This window comes from Notothenia coriiceps, unplaced genomic scaffold, assembly GCF_000735185.1.
Source record: "Notothenia coriiceps isolate Sejong01 unplaced genomic scaffold, NC01 NC01_scaffold00036792, whole genome shotgun sequence".
NCBI lineage: Eukaryota > Metazoa > Chordata > Actinopteri > Perciformes > Nototheniidae > Notothenia > Notothenia coriiceps.
The window spans coordinates 121,772-137,206 of record NW_011369493.1 but is presented as its reverse complement, the minus strand read 5'-3'; the positions used below and the strand labels follow the sequence as shown (position 1 = coordinate 137,206).

Below are 15,435 nucleotides of genomic sequence, written 5' to 3'. Positions count from 1 at the left end.
GGTAGTTTTGATAATAATATCTGAATAAAACTGAACCATGGATTACAAACAGCTCAATATAAGTTAGCTGAATGTGATAAATCCAATGCTAATGTCATTTATTATTGAAGTCTATACATGTAGTATGGTCATTTGATTTGCATATGATAATGTCAATAACAGGGTGACTCCTCAGTGATACATCCAATATTGCAAGATTTTATTTAGAGACTATGCAGATTATTGAAAGTGTTTTGGAAAGCCCTATTGGTTGGCTGGACCATAGGTTATCGACTTTTAACCTTGACTTCATGACCTTCCTATTAGTGTTTCCTCTCTGTGTCATGTACTGTAAAGCAGAGTGGAGTCTGAGTCCGGCGGTGACCTCATATGAACACCTGTTGAAAGGTAAAACTGACTGTTTGGCTGAAATGAGACACAAAGGAAGCACTGTGATTAAAACTGAAGCCATGATGTCCTTGAAGAAGCCCAAGGTGAAAGTGACACAACACACCTTACAGTCATACAAAACACACAACCATTAACAGACCCTCAGAGGGCGGATTCATTAGGGAATATTAGGCTGTAAATCGGAAAAACAGTCAAACTATCCTGCTGCCTCACACTCCTAGTAGTTACCATACAATACACACTGTTGTCCACCTACTTCATTCAAAAAGATATTTTAAAAAGAATGAAAACCAAAAAAGGAAAATTCAGTCTACCTATAATAAATTGATCTTTATTGATACATTATAATCCTGCAAGTAATCCCTGTTTTGAAAAAATGTAACAGTAATCTGATTATGTAATGTAACTGTAAGGGAATACAGTTACTTTTTTTTGTATCCTGATGAAGTAATCTTGGTCAATGTAATCCGTTACTCCCTAAGCCTGTGTACCGTACAGGGCTTAATCTGTTTAACCAACAGAGGAGATGTGATGATTGTGACGACAGAGAAGTCATTGTTACGGATCACATATCTGTTGCACTATAGTGTCAACAAACAGGAGGACAGCCCCCCCGCCCCCCAGCCTGCCCTTCACCTTTCTACTCAACTGTTACTACAAACACGCTGCAGCATGTCACTACACAGAGGTGGAAGAACTACTCATATCGTTAATGTCAAAACAACCCGTATGAATACATGGAATTAGATTAGCCGTGACATGTGAGGCGTCATCTACATGTTTTTACATCATTTGGCTACAACAATGTGTCCGACTGGTTAAAAATACAACACCATGGCAAACGTCTGGACGTATTAAAGTACAAAGGCAATTAATTGGCCAAATGATTGGGACTACGACATACATTGGTGTATAACTTCTCCAACGTATGATGGATCCACACCATATTTTGCAGTTCTGGTAAGCATTGCGTGTTGTATGTAGGCTTGTCAAAGCTGTATGCGCTTGATCGGTCTTTGAATAAATGAGATGTACTATATAAATCCAACAACAGAAGAGTTTGTGACGTTGTAGAACATCAGCCACCCTACTCTAGTATAATAGGTTGCAAACTAAAGCCACAGTCTGTTCATCCCACTGATCTCCACCATGAATACCTGACATAGCATACCTGGCACATTGCTATGCTTCCTTCTTGCCCCCCCCCCCCATTTATTCACACTATAAACCAAAGTCTCTCTAGGTATATCTGTAAAAGTGTTATTTCTTTCAGTCATATTTTATTCTATTGTAATTGAAATAAGCGTTTTTTTTGTCAACCCTTCTGTAACATGACAAATATAAGAACCTTTCTTTACTCAAGGCTGATCACATCATGAGGAGCTAAGCTATGTAACAAACCAACTTCCTTTGTGTTTCATTTTGTGTTCAGGGAATAATTAATCCTGTGAGCTGTTCATCTCAATAATGTGTGATGCAAACATTCCCTGTGACCGTGCAGGAGTCACCTTGCCCCTCTTCCTGTCTTCCGCTTTCCTCCTCTCCGCCCAGCCCCCTCCTTACTACTTCCTCTTTCTGTGTGCATGTCGACATTCACAGCACCAGACCTGCAGAGTCTGCTGAAAATCATTCTGTACGCTTGACGTGCAGCTGAGGTCGCACTGACCTCTGGAGGATTGAGACCGGGGACATCACTCATGTTCCCACAACCGCTTCTTACGGTGTGATGCAGCATTACTCTGCAGGGCTGTCCCACATGAGGAGCTGCAGTAGCTCCGCCCCCAGTAGATCACCTGAGCCGTAAACCAGGAAATAAGGACTGCGGCAAGTGCAGTGTCCTTCCAGGGCTCACCTTCAACTTTAGACCGTCTCAGCCTCACATACATTCTTTGCATACCATAAATTAGCTTCTGACAGGCAGGGTGTCATGACAATGGGTTCAGTGGACACATGTTATGTATTATCTGCTTATCTGGAAGTAAATACACAGCTACAACCCACAGTTAGACACTATTCGGAGCAGAGGTGTGCTGGGGGGCCTGAAGTGTGAGAAGTCAGAACATGAACTGGAGTTCAAGATCCTGAAATACACACACGCACACACACACACACACACACACACACACACACACACACACACACACACACACACACAGGCATTTTTCCAGCATGAAAAATGTTATTAGTAGCGACAAAACATTTCCACATAGAGGACAGAACACACACACACACACACACACACACACACACACACAGAGTCTCAGACTGCATTGAGTCCTCCAGATGTCACCATTGACGGAAAAGTACACTCACACCCAGTGGAGCCCACTCTCCTGGGGAGAGAGAGGGATTAAGCGATTAGCTCGTCCTCACTTTCATTTGCTCTCTTCTCCTCTGTTCTTACTGCTGTTCTCTGAAAAGTGCTGACAGGGACATTCTTTCAGCTCCTGCTGCACGTGCGGACACCAAGTCCGCTGCTTTCTGTCCCACATTCAGGCATGCTGCGTGATGATGAGCTCATTACACATTTAACATGTTCATTCAGTCCTTTCCTCAACAAAAATAGCCCCTACCACCTAAACTTCATGTTGTTCCATCATTCTTTCAACCTGTACACACATCTCTCTAAGAAACATGTGGCTGTTATCAAAGAGAGGTTCAGTGTTGTATCTCATAATGTCCTGGCTCTTGTGAGGCATATTTTCATGTATGTGACCTCTCAAGGTCCACTTACAAGTATTTCCGTTCAAGTCCCATTTATCAGCAAATTAAAATTGGCCAATGAAATCAAATTGTATGTAATTGATGGTTGCAGAAATATTGTTAATAACCCCTTCATTTAGATTACGTCAGTTTATTCTGTGTAGTTTGTAAACCTTTATCAAATCAGTGGGTTTTTTATGACGCACAATCCTAAATGAATGTTTTCCGCCACATCTTTCCACATTTATCCATGACGTCTTCTTTCCTTTTGTAGTGTTTGCTTTACTACGTTACTGTACATATTGTATAATCACTATGCAGTAGTGGATGCTATTTCAGGTGTGATTTATTGGAGTGAGCGTGACCTTCCCTCTGACTCGATGGATGATGTGTGTGTGTGTGAGGGAGAGAGAGAGATTGTGTTGTGGGCACATGCTGCATGTCTGCCTCCTAGTGAGTGCACACTGCACTGCATGTTTCAAGGGAACAGAATAAACTGCTTGCTGAAGTAAGTCTTATATTTGCAAAGGTTGCATTATTTGAAGTCATTTAATACTTTTTCATGCTGATGTAGAACCAAAATACTTTTTCAGATTATGTCCCTTCAAGGCACTGTATGTTTTTCCATTTGATTTGCTAAAGATACAGTTGGCTACCGATTTAACTGCGTCTGTAGGCCTACTCACAGCTAAAATAGGCCCTCTTAAAGGTCCTCTATTATCTTCTTTTTCAACAATATATAGGTTTCATATATATACAGAACATGTCTCTGAAATGTTTTGCTGAAACCCTGTCTGTTTTTAAGAGTGCGCTTAAGACCTTCCTTTTTGATAAAGCTTATAGTTAGGGCTGATTAGATTCAGCCCCTAGTTTTGCTGCTATGCTCAGACTGTCGGGGGACACCTACTTCTTCCTTCTCTCTGTCTGTACCTGTGTACTCTCATGTTCCCAATAACCCAGCTTCTCCCACATGTCTTTTTGGTGTCTATCTACGCTGGGATCCTGAGTCGTGGCTGATCCTGATTCCTGAGTCCTGCTCGAGTCGTGGCTGAACCTGTCACTGTGGTCCTGCCTGGCTCTCATCATACTACTTCCCTGATGGCTCCCACAGGATTGTTGACATCCTCGTGGATTCATCTTCTTATTATAGACACATGCATTTCCAAACATTTGGTCTACCTATGTTGTAAAATGTATTATCTTTTCGATTGACACACGACATCTACTGCACGTCTGTCCGTCCTGGGAGAGGGATCCCTCCTCTGTTGCTCTCCCTGAGGTTTCTCCTATGTTCCCCTTTAAACTGTGGGGTTTTTCCTTTTTTGGAAGTTTTTCCTTGTACGATGTGAGGGTCTAAGGACAGAGGGTGTCGTATTGTCATACTGATATTCTGTACAAACTGTGAAGTCCACTGAGACAAATGTAACATTTGTGATATTGGGCTATATAAATAAACATGAATTGATTGATTGAAACACCATTCATTCAGTCCTTTCAGATCATTGTAGCCTCCCATGAAGCCCTGTTCCAAAAGTGCTGATTCTGTGTCTGTGACTTTAAATGCTAATGAGCTGCAGCTGGCCGCGGCCCTCTGAGAGATATTTGGTTAAAAATAACACAATGGTGCTCTAGGAGGAGATTCAGGTGATAAGGTGGAAGGGTGTTACCTTGGTTGGTTATTGGCTTATGGTTGCATAAGCCAAAACACATGAGAGATGAGAACAACAGAAGTCAACAGCAGTAAGAAAGAGGAGGACGTCATTTCCAAAATGAGATTTGGTCTCAAAGGACTAAATAGCACATTATTCATTATGAAAAAAACATACATCAGGTGTAGTAGTACCGCGCACATATACTATCAGGTATATGTGAATATTGTGGCAATGACAAAACACAGACAAAATACCAGCAAGAACGTGTATTACAGTAATTTAATAATTTACTAAAGGAAGCACTGAACAGAAACCAAACAGATTGAAATGTAATAGAGATATTGCGAAGGAGTTCAGGGGAACAGCATACAGTGCTGATCCACACTCCATTCCAGAAGGTGGCGGTAAAGGTACCTAAAAGCTGCCAACTGCCGTCAAAACAACAGTAGAAGAAGGAGTGGTGGTAGTAGAAGAAGAAGAACAGCAGCAGCAGCTACATGCCTCACCAACACTTTTGAGCTTGAGAGTGAAATAAATGTGCCTATAATATATATTTAATCTCGCAGCTATGGACATAGTGGTGTACCTGATTGCTGCTGCTATCCTCATTGTGCTGATAGTGTTTGCGCTGAAGGTGCGAGGGAGCACACAAGAAGGTAAGAGACCTCCATGTTAGCTAAACACACCGGAAAGCTAACTGTCTGCTGCTAAACTAAGTGTTGCGTTTACCTTTTCATTAAACACTGCTATTCAAAATGTAATAGAGAAGAAACAGTAAGCCAAACTTCCCGCTGTAGTTACATTTACTTTGGCAACGTCAGCTCACAGCTGTCACTCCGCCATTAAGTACGGAGGCCGCAGATGGCCAACTGAAGCTGCCTTATATTCTCCTTATCTGTCCCTGAATAATAAATAATACTAGGGTAATATTTAGTTACAAGCAAAAGTCCTGCATACAAAATCTTACTTAAGTAATAGTGCAAAAATAATTTCCATCAAAAGATACTTAAAGTACCAAAAATAAAAGTAAGTATTGTGCATAACGTCCCATTTCAGAACAATTGATTTACATTGGATGATTATTAATCATGCTAATTTAATTACTTTGTATACTGCTGCTTGATATCTTAACTTATCATTTGATATCAGTGTTTTTTTTAGTATGTATTATCTTTATAATCTGAATATATAAAAGAAGTACAATATCGGCTGCCAAATGTAGTAGAGTAGAAGTACAGAGTAGCATAAAATGGAAGTATAAGCACCCCAAAATCGTCCCTAAGTACAGTACTTGAGTAAATGTACTTTCAATACCTGTGTGCCTGATCTCAGGGTATTGAATAATGTTCTGTTCTACTTTTTCATCTCTTTAAAATGTTAAATCTTCACAGTGTTAACATGCCTGATGGGTATTGCAAGGCAGTGCTTTGACGTGTGGTGTGCCCTCTCTGTTGTCAGCTGATGAGGAACAGCAGAGGGATGTGGTCCGGGCAGCGGGGCCCCGTCAGCGGGCCCCAGAGGAGCGAGGGGCCGGTATGCCTCGCAGAAGGAGGAACCTCGCCGCGTCGATGGCCAACAGACGACCACAGAGAGAAGATGTAGAAAATGGTAAACGAATCAGTATTGTAGTAATGCTAATGAGAAAACAACTATTATTGTTTCAATATGAGCTTCTTCTCAGCTTGTTTTGGAGTTCATCATATTGGACTGACTCATTCTTCATTCAAATCATTTCTCATGCTTATCTATCACACTGGAAATATGCACTTTGTTTATGATCAGAATTAATTAGTTTGCCCCAAAACTTTTGTGAAACAAAATAGACACCAGTTTAACAATGTCAATCTTTTCAAACAATGACCCTTTAAAGGTTGCGTTTTTAAAATGTAGAGGCTTATAATATAATATGTATTACTATGGAGCTAAGAACGGTTTTGTTTTTGTTTGCTTACATTGAGGGGACTTGATAGATTGCATGTAAAGTGGGAGTCAAACAAACATGTAACAAGACTGCTTTTGATTCCAGAGGAGGAGCCTGTGGAGGAAGACGAGGAAGAAGAGCAGCAGAACCTCGGGTCCACCGCCAAAGTTGGAGCCAAGAAGCAGAAGAAGCTGGAGGAGAAGCAGGCCAAGAAGGCCCAGAGAGAGGTGGGGCTCAAACTAAAAACACTAAAGCTAAAAGTTGACTATAAAACGATCCAAATGATGTTCAAAGCCGCAAATCAACAATTGTCCAGGGACTTTTCACACGGAGAGAAAACATACACATGTCGAGAGGAAACTGCATTTTCAAAAAACCACCCATACGGACTAATTCCAAACTTCATTGCATCTCAACCAAAAGGTGTTGATCTGTGTAATAACTGTAATGATGAGCTGAAATACTGTGCAACCTAAACTAAAACTCTTATTTAGAAACCAAATCCTCAATGGTTCAGGACCTGTGAACTCATGCTTGCTATTTCCTGTCGTTGTAAGGGTTATTTGTTTTTGGTTGTTTTGTAGAAAGAAATGATTTGTTTATAACGGATGACGACGACCTCAACTTTTATTTTCATGAACAATGCACGCTAGAGGGGGACCAGAAACGTTTTTAAGCTTCGTCACCACGGAAACTATTTGAGAATTTATTTTTGTATACCTTGAACATTTTTTTCTTTTGCTTCTCTTTGTTATAAGTATTATTATTATTATTATAATATGTACAGTAGAAATGAAGACATCTACAAATGTGTGTTTGCTGTGCAGCGTTGTCATCTTGTGTTCCTGTCCTCAGATGGAGCTGGAAGAGAGGGAGGAGAGGAAGAAGATGCAGGATCTCAGAGAGCAGGAGAGGCGTCAGGAGGACGAGAAAGAGCGCCAGATGGAGCACAAACAGGTCCACTAGCATTCCTCTTTCCAGCCCCCCCCTTCCTGTGTGTGGATACGAGCAGATCGTGACACCCTGTGCTGCTGTTTATTCAGGAGGAAGAGGAGCAGCGGGCTAAAGAGGAGCAGGACAAACGAGAGGAGGAGGAGTACTTAAAGCTCAAAGCCTCCTTCACCGTGGAGGAGCAGGGGGAGGAGGAGCAGCTCTCTGAAGACCAGGTGAGACACTGCTGAGCTCTCATCCTTCTCACGTTCTGGTTCTCTGTTCTAAGCAAGTCTCCATGTTCTTTACTAGTCTCGGAATCTGCTGCAAGAATTCATCCAGCACATCGAGGTGAGAGCTGCAGACCTTTTCCCAAAACAGCTGGAAGTGTCCAGTGGTTAAAGGGTTAACAGTGTCCCCCCCCCCCTCCCGCAGAGCTCCAAGGTGGTTCTCCTAGAGGACCTGGCCTCTCATTTTGGGATGAGGACGCAGGACGCCATCTGCAGACTGCAGGACCTGCTGGCTCAGGGCTCCCTGACAGGTCAGTCTGAAGCTGCACGGTAACCATAGAGACGGGAGCTTTTTATTAGGACAATCACATACAAATATTCTGGAAAATTCATTGATTGCTTTTTTTCTACATTACACCCATATTACCGCCATATTACACCGTGGTGATTCTTTTTCTTAGACCCTCATTGAGATACATGCACAGCACACACACACGACGTTAAGGCATTTCCCCCCAAATTTGAGTCATTTTTAGCAGCGTTTCTTTCTGCTTTTCTGTCATTTGATCAACCCTTAAATTGGCATTCACATATAAATACTTTAGTTTACTATATTAAATACATTAATTGATTTGTCTTTCTTACATTAAACCAGTATTACACATGAATACACCCAATTACACCATTATATACCATTATCATCTACTTTCTTTAATGCTATTTTATTCCTATTTGAGATTTTTACATTTTGGATAGTTTATTTCTAGTCTTAATTTCTCTAATGTACAATGCCTTGTCTTTTTATGCTGCTGCAACGCAAACATTTCCCAAATTGGGGTCAATAAAGTACTTCTTATCTTATCACACCAATATGACTGTTATTAGACCCATTTTACACACGGACACAGCCTGTCTGTGAAATGACCATACCTCCCAGGATACACAAACCATTCAAGGGTTAATGGGTCAGCGTACAAAAATAGTTCAATGCTGCACCACACATTGAAGTGACCTTTGATCATACTGTCTGCTCTATAACATTTTTTTCTGCAGGAGTGATAGATGACCGAGGGAAGTTCATCTCCATCACTCCAGACGAGCTGGACTCAGTGGCTCAGTTCATGAAAAAGAGAGGCAGAGTGTCCATCACAGAACTCGCTCAGGCCAGCAACTCGCTCATCAACCTGACGCCTGAGGTCCGCAGCAGCGCCTGAGGGAAGGGCCTGAGGGCCGCAGCAGCGCCTGAGGGAAGAGCCTGAGGGCCACAGCAGCGCCTGAGGGCCACAGCAGGGCCTCATAATGCTTCAGGAAATGTGGAGCAGTCTTCATGAGGAGGCTGGAGAATGCTCATCATATTAGACTGTTCCTCAGGTACAGGCTTTGTCATCTGTTTTACTGTGTGGTGACATCACTGCTCAGCAGCCTTAACACACAGACGTGTCAGTCTGCATCTAGACTAGGACTTGTTTGAGCCACCCAAAAATGAACATACACACAATAAAGAAACCGATATAAACGTATAAACTGAGATACTGTTAAAGAGTTTCATTTGTCACATCTTTTCAGTTTGGTCTTGTTTACTGCAATATCATTTAAGCTATCATTTTGTGCAAGATGGTAAATGTAGTTATCCAAGGGGCTCTCTGCCTCTCACACCATTTTCCAAGTTTTTGTTGGCAAGAGTAAAGGTTCGTATTCTAAGAAAGAGCCAATGTTAGCACAATTGTTTCAATTAGGGATGTTGTCTTTGTTTTTCATTCATTCAAATATATTTTGGCTTAGAGACAAAGAAGCTCAGTGTTCCTTCTGTGTTCCATACACATCATAATCTGTTTTATTAAAACAACTAATGAACATTCAATGTATAATCCTGCTCACATTGACAGATGCATCTTCTGAAGCACTGAATACAAAAAGTGACAGTCACATCAGGCATTTCACTGACAGTTCCTTTCTCTTATCAGGATGTACGGAAGAGGATTAGGGCCACATGAGAAGAAACTATATTGGGGGTTGACCAAAAGTACAAAAACTAATCCCAGAACTTTTTTCTTCTACTTTTGTTCACATCCCAATTTGATCCTAATTTCCCTCATGTCGCCCTTATCCTGTTCCGTTCGGATGGTCTGGTCTCTTTTTTTTTTATAAAGTCTTTCAGTTGAAGTAAGATTGAGTCCTCCAGCCTGAAGTATCGAGTGAGTCTCTCAGCTGGGGGTCTCCTGCTCCTCATCCTGGACGCTCTCACTCCCCTTAGTTAGCTCCCATGTGGAGGTGAGTCCTCTATCCTGAAAAACAAGAACACATCAGCCCAGTCTCCATGACAAATAGTAAATACTGTGAGCCCACCCACCCACATACCTTAATGAGCACACCCAGGGGGGCCAGGTCCTTCCTGAGAGTGTCACAACTTCTGAGGAGGGGCCCTCTCTCTGGGTAGAGTGCCGCTTTGTGGGGGCGTCTACTGGTGGGAGCATCCTGACGAGCGAGTGCGAACGCTCGGACTTCACTTCTGAAATGAGTCAGCTGTTCCACCACCCCCTCCAGCCTCCCACTGCTGGTCCCCACGTCTCCCTGCTGTAACATCATTTTACTAATTAAACACACACTTTCTATTTGACTCAATCACACACACTTTCCTGCAGCCAATCGGGAACCTCATGAAAAGGTAATGGATGTGCAAACGTCTAAATGTTCTGACCTTAGTGTGCAGCAGATCGACCCCGAACACATCCAAGATCTCTGTGATGTAGCTGATCATCGCTCCAAACACTGCAGGGCTCCTAGCGACGCCCTCACACTGAGAACGAACACACACACACACACACACACACACACAGGGCTTTAAACTGATGATTGACATTTGTAATCCTTCTATAGAGCTCGTCCTGTCTGTCATCGAGTCTAACAGGAGAAGTTGAGTCATGTGAGCACAGTGCGTTACCGTGGAAACAGGCTGCAGTTGGCAGTTTCCGTCATGGACCAGGTTCATCACAGCGCTGACGGCTCTCGGGGTGTCAAAGTCGTCTGCCAGGGCTTTCAGCACGCTGGATTTAGTATCAGCCAGCCTGAGGAACAAGAACATCGAGCTGAAAGATCACTATAATAAGAAATGAGGAATCATTTCATAGCTAGAGGGAGGGTTACCGTGAGTACGGTCCCGCACCATAAGAAGATAAATAGTCTTCCACTATGACATTTTTGTATCCTTTTTTAGCCTTTTTGTCCAAATGAGCCTCACTTTGGAATGACTTTTAGGGATATTTCCGACAGGCTATCGAGACATGCTGAAGCCAAACTTTAAAAAACGTCTTTCCAGAACAGCTAGAGGGAGGATTTGAGAACAAAAGCAATACTTTGAAACGTTTTTTTAGGTCACTCCCCAGCAAAATATCGGGACATAGGTGGCATCAATACATTTGATTGACCTTCTTGTTTAATATGAAGTCAGTCTAACTTTCACTGTAACTTAAGAAATGTGTCCGCTACAGCATTTTGATAACAGTAATGTCAATACTTGAGCAATGAGAAGACTAGCTAGTTGGACAACTCTGATAGGAATGGATGCGTCAGAATTAAAGCCCCCTAACACAAAGAACTGAGAAAATAGTAATTCTATAAACAACAATACAAGCAATAGGACGAACGAAGCACATTGAGATAACGTATTAAAGTGTGGAGTTGTTGCTACCTGTCCCAGAGAGCTACTTCCTGTACAGGCGTGCATTTCAGCTGGCCCTTCATGTAGGCCTTAGCGTCCTGCATGAAGGTGGAGATGGTTTCCAGGGCGATGCGGGCCTCCACCATGCTGCTGTGGCTGTAGTCTATGGCTGTAGAAACAAGTCTGATTACTGCTGGAAACACCGGTGGATTCCCTTCTATTCAATGGTTTAAAACAAACAGTAACACTTTATATTAAGGTACACATATTCACCATCAACTAGTTGTTAATCAACATGCACATTAGCAGTATATTGGCTCTTTAGTATAAACACGTATTAATGCCTTATTCTACATGACCATATTCTACAAGTACTTGTTGTACATGAGTTGTGGTCTTAATGTGCTCAATATGGGCCTAATAAGGCAGCAGTACCACAGGAATAGTCATTCTCCCATAATAACACCAAACAGATCTGGTCTATTCTTAAGTAACAAGACATGCGTTTATTGTGTCAAAATAACTTAAAATGAGGTATTTCTAACTGAACCGAATATGTTCACTAATAAGCTAGTAGTTTGGCTCTAATACAGTATGCATGTTCATTAACAACTAGTTGACGGTGAATATGTGTACCTTTTAATCTAAAGTGTTACCAAACAAACATTTTACCCCACCTGATCTGTATTTGGACAGAAGACAGAATATCCTGAACTCGTTGGCAGAGTAGGACTGCAGGAAATCCTGATGGAATAAAAAGCAGGTGGTTCCAACAAGAGTTACTCAATAACACGTGATGAATCATTTGGAAGGACTTTACCTTGATGCTGACGTAGTTCTTTAAAGACTTTGACATCTTCTCTTCACTGCCTTTCAGGTGCAAGTGTCCTGAAAACAAATCAATGGTGTCAGGGCTGAATTTGATAGCAATTATAGGCAACAACATTCATAAGAAAACAAAGCTGCCTTTTCACATTAGGAAAACAGTCTAACTTTAAAGAGTTCTATAAGTGGTGTTGACCCCAAAGAATGTCAGAGTTGCAGATCGGCTTTGTTTCTATCAAGTAAGACATTTACAGCATAGCAGAAGCTCCTGTGTCTAAATGAGATGTGATGTCCGTGTTTTGTGTGTATATAATGTTTGATGTACATACACAATGTATTGGATAAAGAAGTAGAGCAGTGTTACCTGAGTGGAGGAAGTAGTTCGCCCACTGTCCGCACTGATGGTAGGCTTCACTTTGAGCGATCTCGTTCTCATGGTGAGGAAAGGCCAGGTCGATCCCTCCGGAGTGGATATCCAGCTGGCTGCCAAACACTGAGCTGAACAGCACGCAGGTCACACATCACACATCTGCTGATTTACATATATTGTAATGTTGAACCAGCGTCCTTAAGAGGAACCCAAAGAGAGATAAGACTAGCAGATCCAAACCTGGCGATGGTGGAGCACTCGATGTGCCAGCCGGGTCTCCCTCTGCCCCACGGAGACTCCCAGAACGGCTCCTGAGGTTTGGACCTCTTCCAGAGAGCAAAATCCCTGGAGTCTCGTTTAGTTGTGCTGCCTGGAGAAACGTACAGTGTGTTATGCATTGGTAAAGCTGACATATCGTCTGCCAACAGAACAGTGTCAGTGTGTGTGATCCTCAAAAGGTCAGTACTATACGGCTTACTTACACTCTAAAGAACACCCTGCAGATTCTGCTGATACTCTGTAGATATGAAGCCCTCAATCTTAAGCTCAGGTCATTATATATATAATTATGTGACATACTTATGAATAGTATATTCCATTTCTTCGTATAGAACCCTCATAATTCTACACATTTGCAATCAAGCGCTCTTCTCACTGTATAAGCTTTTTCAGCCCCTAATGATTTTCTTCAGTCAATCAAAGTGTGTTTATACAGCCCCATATAAAGAATGTTACATTTGTCTTAGGAGGCTTTGTACAGAATACGACACCGTCTGATCCTCTCAGGAAAACTCAGGACAGACGGACGTGCAGTAGGTTTCGTGTGTAAATTAAAAAGATAACACATAAGATGAAGATGGAACCAGGTGGATGTCAGAAGTAGAAATTGGTCAGTGACACAAAGGTTCCTCTGCTGTGCCGAAATGACTGACAGCGCTGTAAGCACACTCACCAGGCTCTCCCTGAGGATCCACTGCTCCTATAAACTTGCCATAACGACCCCCAATGGACTGGATGTCAAAATACACGTCACCTACAACCAAGGAATTTCACCAATGTTAACAATTAAAACAATTAAAAAGAAATAACAATAGCACCTAAAGCTCATACACATGTTACCTTCTTTTGTGGCATAAGCATGTCCATTTCTAATGATGCCGTCGATAAACGCAACAATATGATGCACATTCTCAGTGACTCTTAAATACACCGCAGGAGGAATCACCTACAAAAATAAAGTTGATAGAAAAACACGTCACAGTGTATCACTTACAGCGAATCACTTTTTTTACCTGCGTACACCTCACAGAGAATTAAAACTGTGTGAATAAATGATAATAAGGACAATACAGGACATGAATGCCCGATGACAACATCGTACATTTGGAAGACATATTTTCTATCCTAAGAGCAGTTTTCACTTAATCTATAATCTATATGAAGTGACCCTCCATGTCAGGCTTGAAGTATGTTATATATCACATGGGAATAAGAACATGAATTACCTGTGACCTTTTCACACACCTTTAAAGAAAGCATATCCCTCTTGAATTCATCCTCATAGATTGAAGCCAACACGTTTGGAGAAACATTCTCCTGTAAACAAGGGAAAGATATATGTGAATAAAACAAAGGAAAAGGATTAGGGCCACATGATAAAACATTTTTGGGATGTGAAGTGTGAATACCTCCCGGCTTCTTTTGATGATTTTATCATCCACGTCGGTGATGACCATGGCATGGATCACAGTGATTCCAAACAACCTGGTTAGGATCCTCTGCAGGATATCAAACCTGACATATGAGCTGTGGAAAGACACCCACATATTGAGCTATGGTACATTTTAAAATCTGTGCCTTTACAAATAATGATGTTATATCCTTACCATGCATGACCCAGGTGTGCATGGTCGTATACGGTTGGTCCACAGCTATACCTGTAACACAACACATTAAGTAAGATAGTTCTACATGCTTTATATATTCATCATTTACCCATGTTCCGTACCAGGTAGCTACTCCCTCTCTGGCCAGGATCAGAGGCTCTTTCTGCTTGGTCAGGCTGTTGAAAGCCTGTAAACCCGTTGAAGCCCCGCTGGGTCTAACCCATGCCCGGGCTGAAGCATTGCTGCAGTCTCCGCTGCATCTGACACTGACAGCTCTGGAGGCACAGAGGACCTTCGCTCTCTGGAACTCCGACCTTACCCAGAGCCTCAACATACTGCGACCTCGCTGTATGCTGCTACATGCGCACTGCTAGCCTAGCCTAGCTTCTAGACTCACACGATGACATGAACATAGGGAGCAGAAGCAAATGTAAGTTAATGCGACCTTTCTATAGACAGTCTACGGTAGCGACAGTGTCCAGACGTCACGCACTATTTCAAAGACTGTTATTCATGTTCCGGTCCCGTTCATTCCTATGAGAGTTGCTCAGTGGTGAATGAAGCCAAAATGGTCTGGCGCTCTCGAAAGCAAAAGTACCGAATTTGGGCCCATAGAGCATGCGCACTCGAGTTTTCCTTAAGTCCTGCCTCCTATCTCCCACTCTCGGCTCAGTCAAATGAATGAAAAGGGAAAATGACTGAAGGATTTAGCTTTTAGCGCATTTTACAACTTTTAGACCCTAAGGATTTTATTGAGGTCTATACAAGTCTTCGTATTGGATAGTTTATTTGGCAAAATAAAAATTATACGCTGATTTACAGACGTCTCTGTCCCAATGTAAGTCAATGGTAAAAAGTATTTCCGTCCAC

At 42.1% G+C, this 15,435-nt stretch overlaps 2 protein-coding genes across 3 annotated transcripts; one reads left to right on the top strand and one right to left on the bottom strand.

Annotated features, from left to right (window-relative positions):
* Positions 1–5,200: 5,200 nt before the first annotated feature.
* Positions 5,201–9,354, top strand: LOC104964162 (DDRGK domain-containing protein 1). The gene is made up of 8 exons (XM_010792882.1): positions 5,201–5,401; positions 6,204–6,353; positions 6,772–6,893; positions 7,522–7,623; positions 7,710–7,832; positions 7,909–7,947; positions 8,032–8,137; positions 8,880–9,354. The coding sequence occupies exons 1-8, from the start codon at positions 5,314–5,316 to the stop codon at positions 9,038–9,040; spliced, it is 891 nt and encodes a 296-aa protein (XP_010791184.1). The 5' UTR covers positions 5,201–5,313; the 3' UTR covers positions 9,041–9,354.
* On the bottom strand, positions 9,224–15,135 carry cars2 (cysteinyl-tRNA synthetase 2, mitochondrial). Of its 2 annotated transcripts, none has more exons than XM_010792884.1 (15): positions 14,688–15,135; positions 14,566–14,616; positions 14,368–14,485; positions 14,204–14,275; positions 13,799–13,904; positions 13,632–13,712; positions 12,920–13,049; positions 12,674–12,807; positions 12,305–12,372; positions 12,162–12,228; positions 11,515–11,653; positions 10,768–10,891; positions 10,525–10,623; positions 10,185–10,397; positions 9,224–10,111 (listed from the first exon to the last, which is right to left on the bottom strand). In XM_010792884.1, exons 1-15 carry the CDS (start codon positions 14,897–14,899, stop codon positions 10,031–10,033), a joined length of 1,695 nt encoding a protein of 564 aa, XP_010791186.1. In that variant the 5' UTR covers positions 14,900–15,135; the 3' UTR covers positions 9,224–10,030. The 2 variants fall into 2 exon arrangements, with proteins under 2 accessions (XP_010791186.1, XP_010791185.1); XM_010792883.1 differs by having other exon boundaries at positions 10,185–10,400; positions 14,688–15,133.
* Between the last annotated feature and the right edge of the window lie 300 nt (positions 15,136–15,435).

Excerpts from the sequence above, each read along its gene's own strand:
- LOC104964162 (XM_010792882.1), top strand. The coding sequence starts at position 5,314 with ATGGACATAGTGGTGTACCTGATTGCTGCTGCTATCCTCATTGTGCTG. Across the intron at positions 7,948-8,031 it reads AATTCATCCAGCACATCGAG|AGCTCCAAGGTGGTTCTCCT; the intron begins GTGAGAGCTGCA and ends CCCCTCCCGCAG. Across the intron at positions 8,138-8,879 it reads GGCTCAGGGCTCCCTGACAG|GAGTGATAGATGACCGAGGG; the intron begins GTCAGTCTGAAG and ends TTTTTTCTGCAG.
- cars2 (XM_010792883.1), bottom strand. The coding sequence starts at position 14,899 with ATGTTGAGGCTCTGGGTAAGGTCGGAGTTCCAGAGAGCGAAGGTCCTC. Across the intron at positions 13,905-14,203 it reads GGGATATGCTTTCTTTAAAG|GTGATTCCTCCTGCGGTGTA; the intron begins GTGTGTGAAAAG and ends TTATTTTTGTAG. Across the intron at positions 13,050-13,631 it reads GGATCCTCAGGGAGAGCCTG|GCAGCACAACTAAACGAGAC; the intron begins GTGAGTGTGCTT and ends ACGTTTCTCCAG.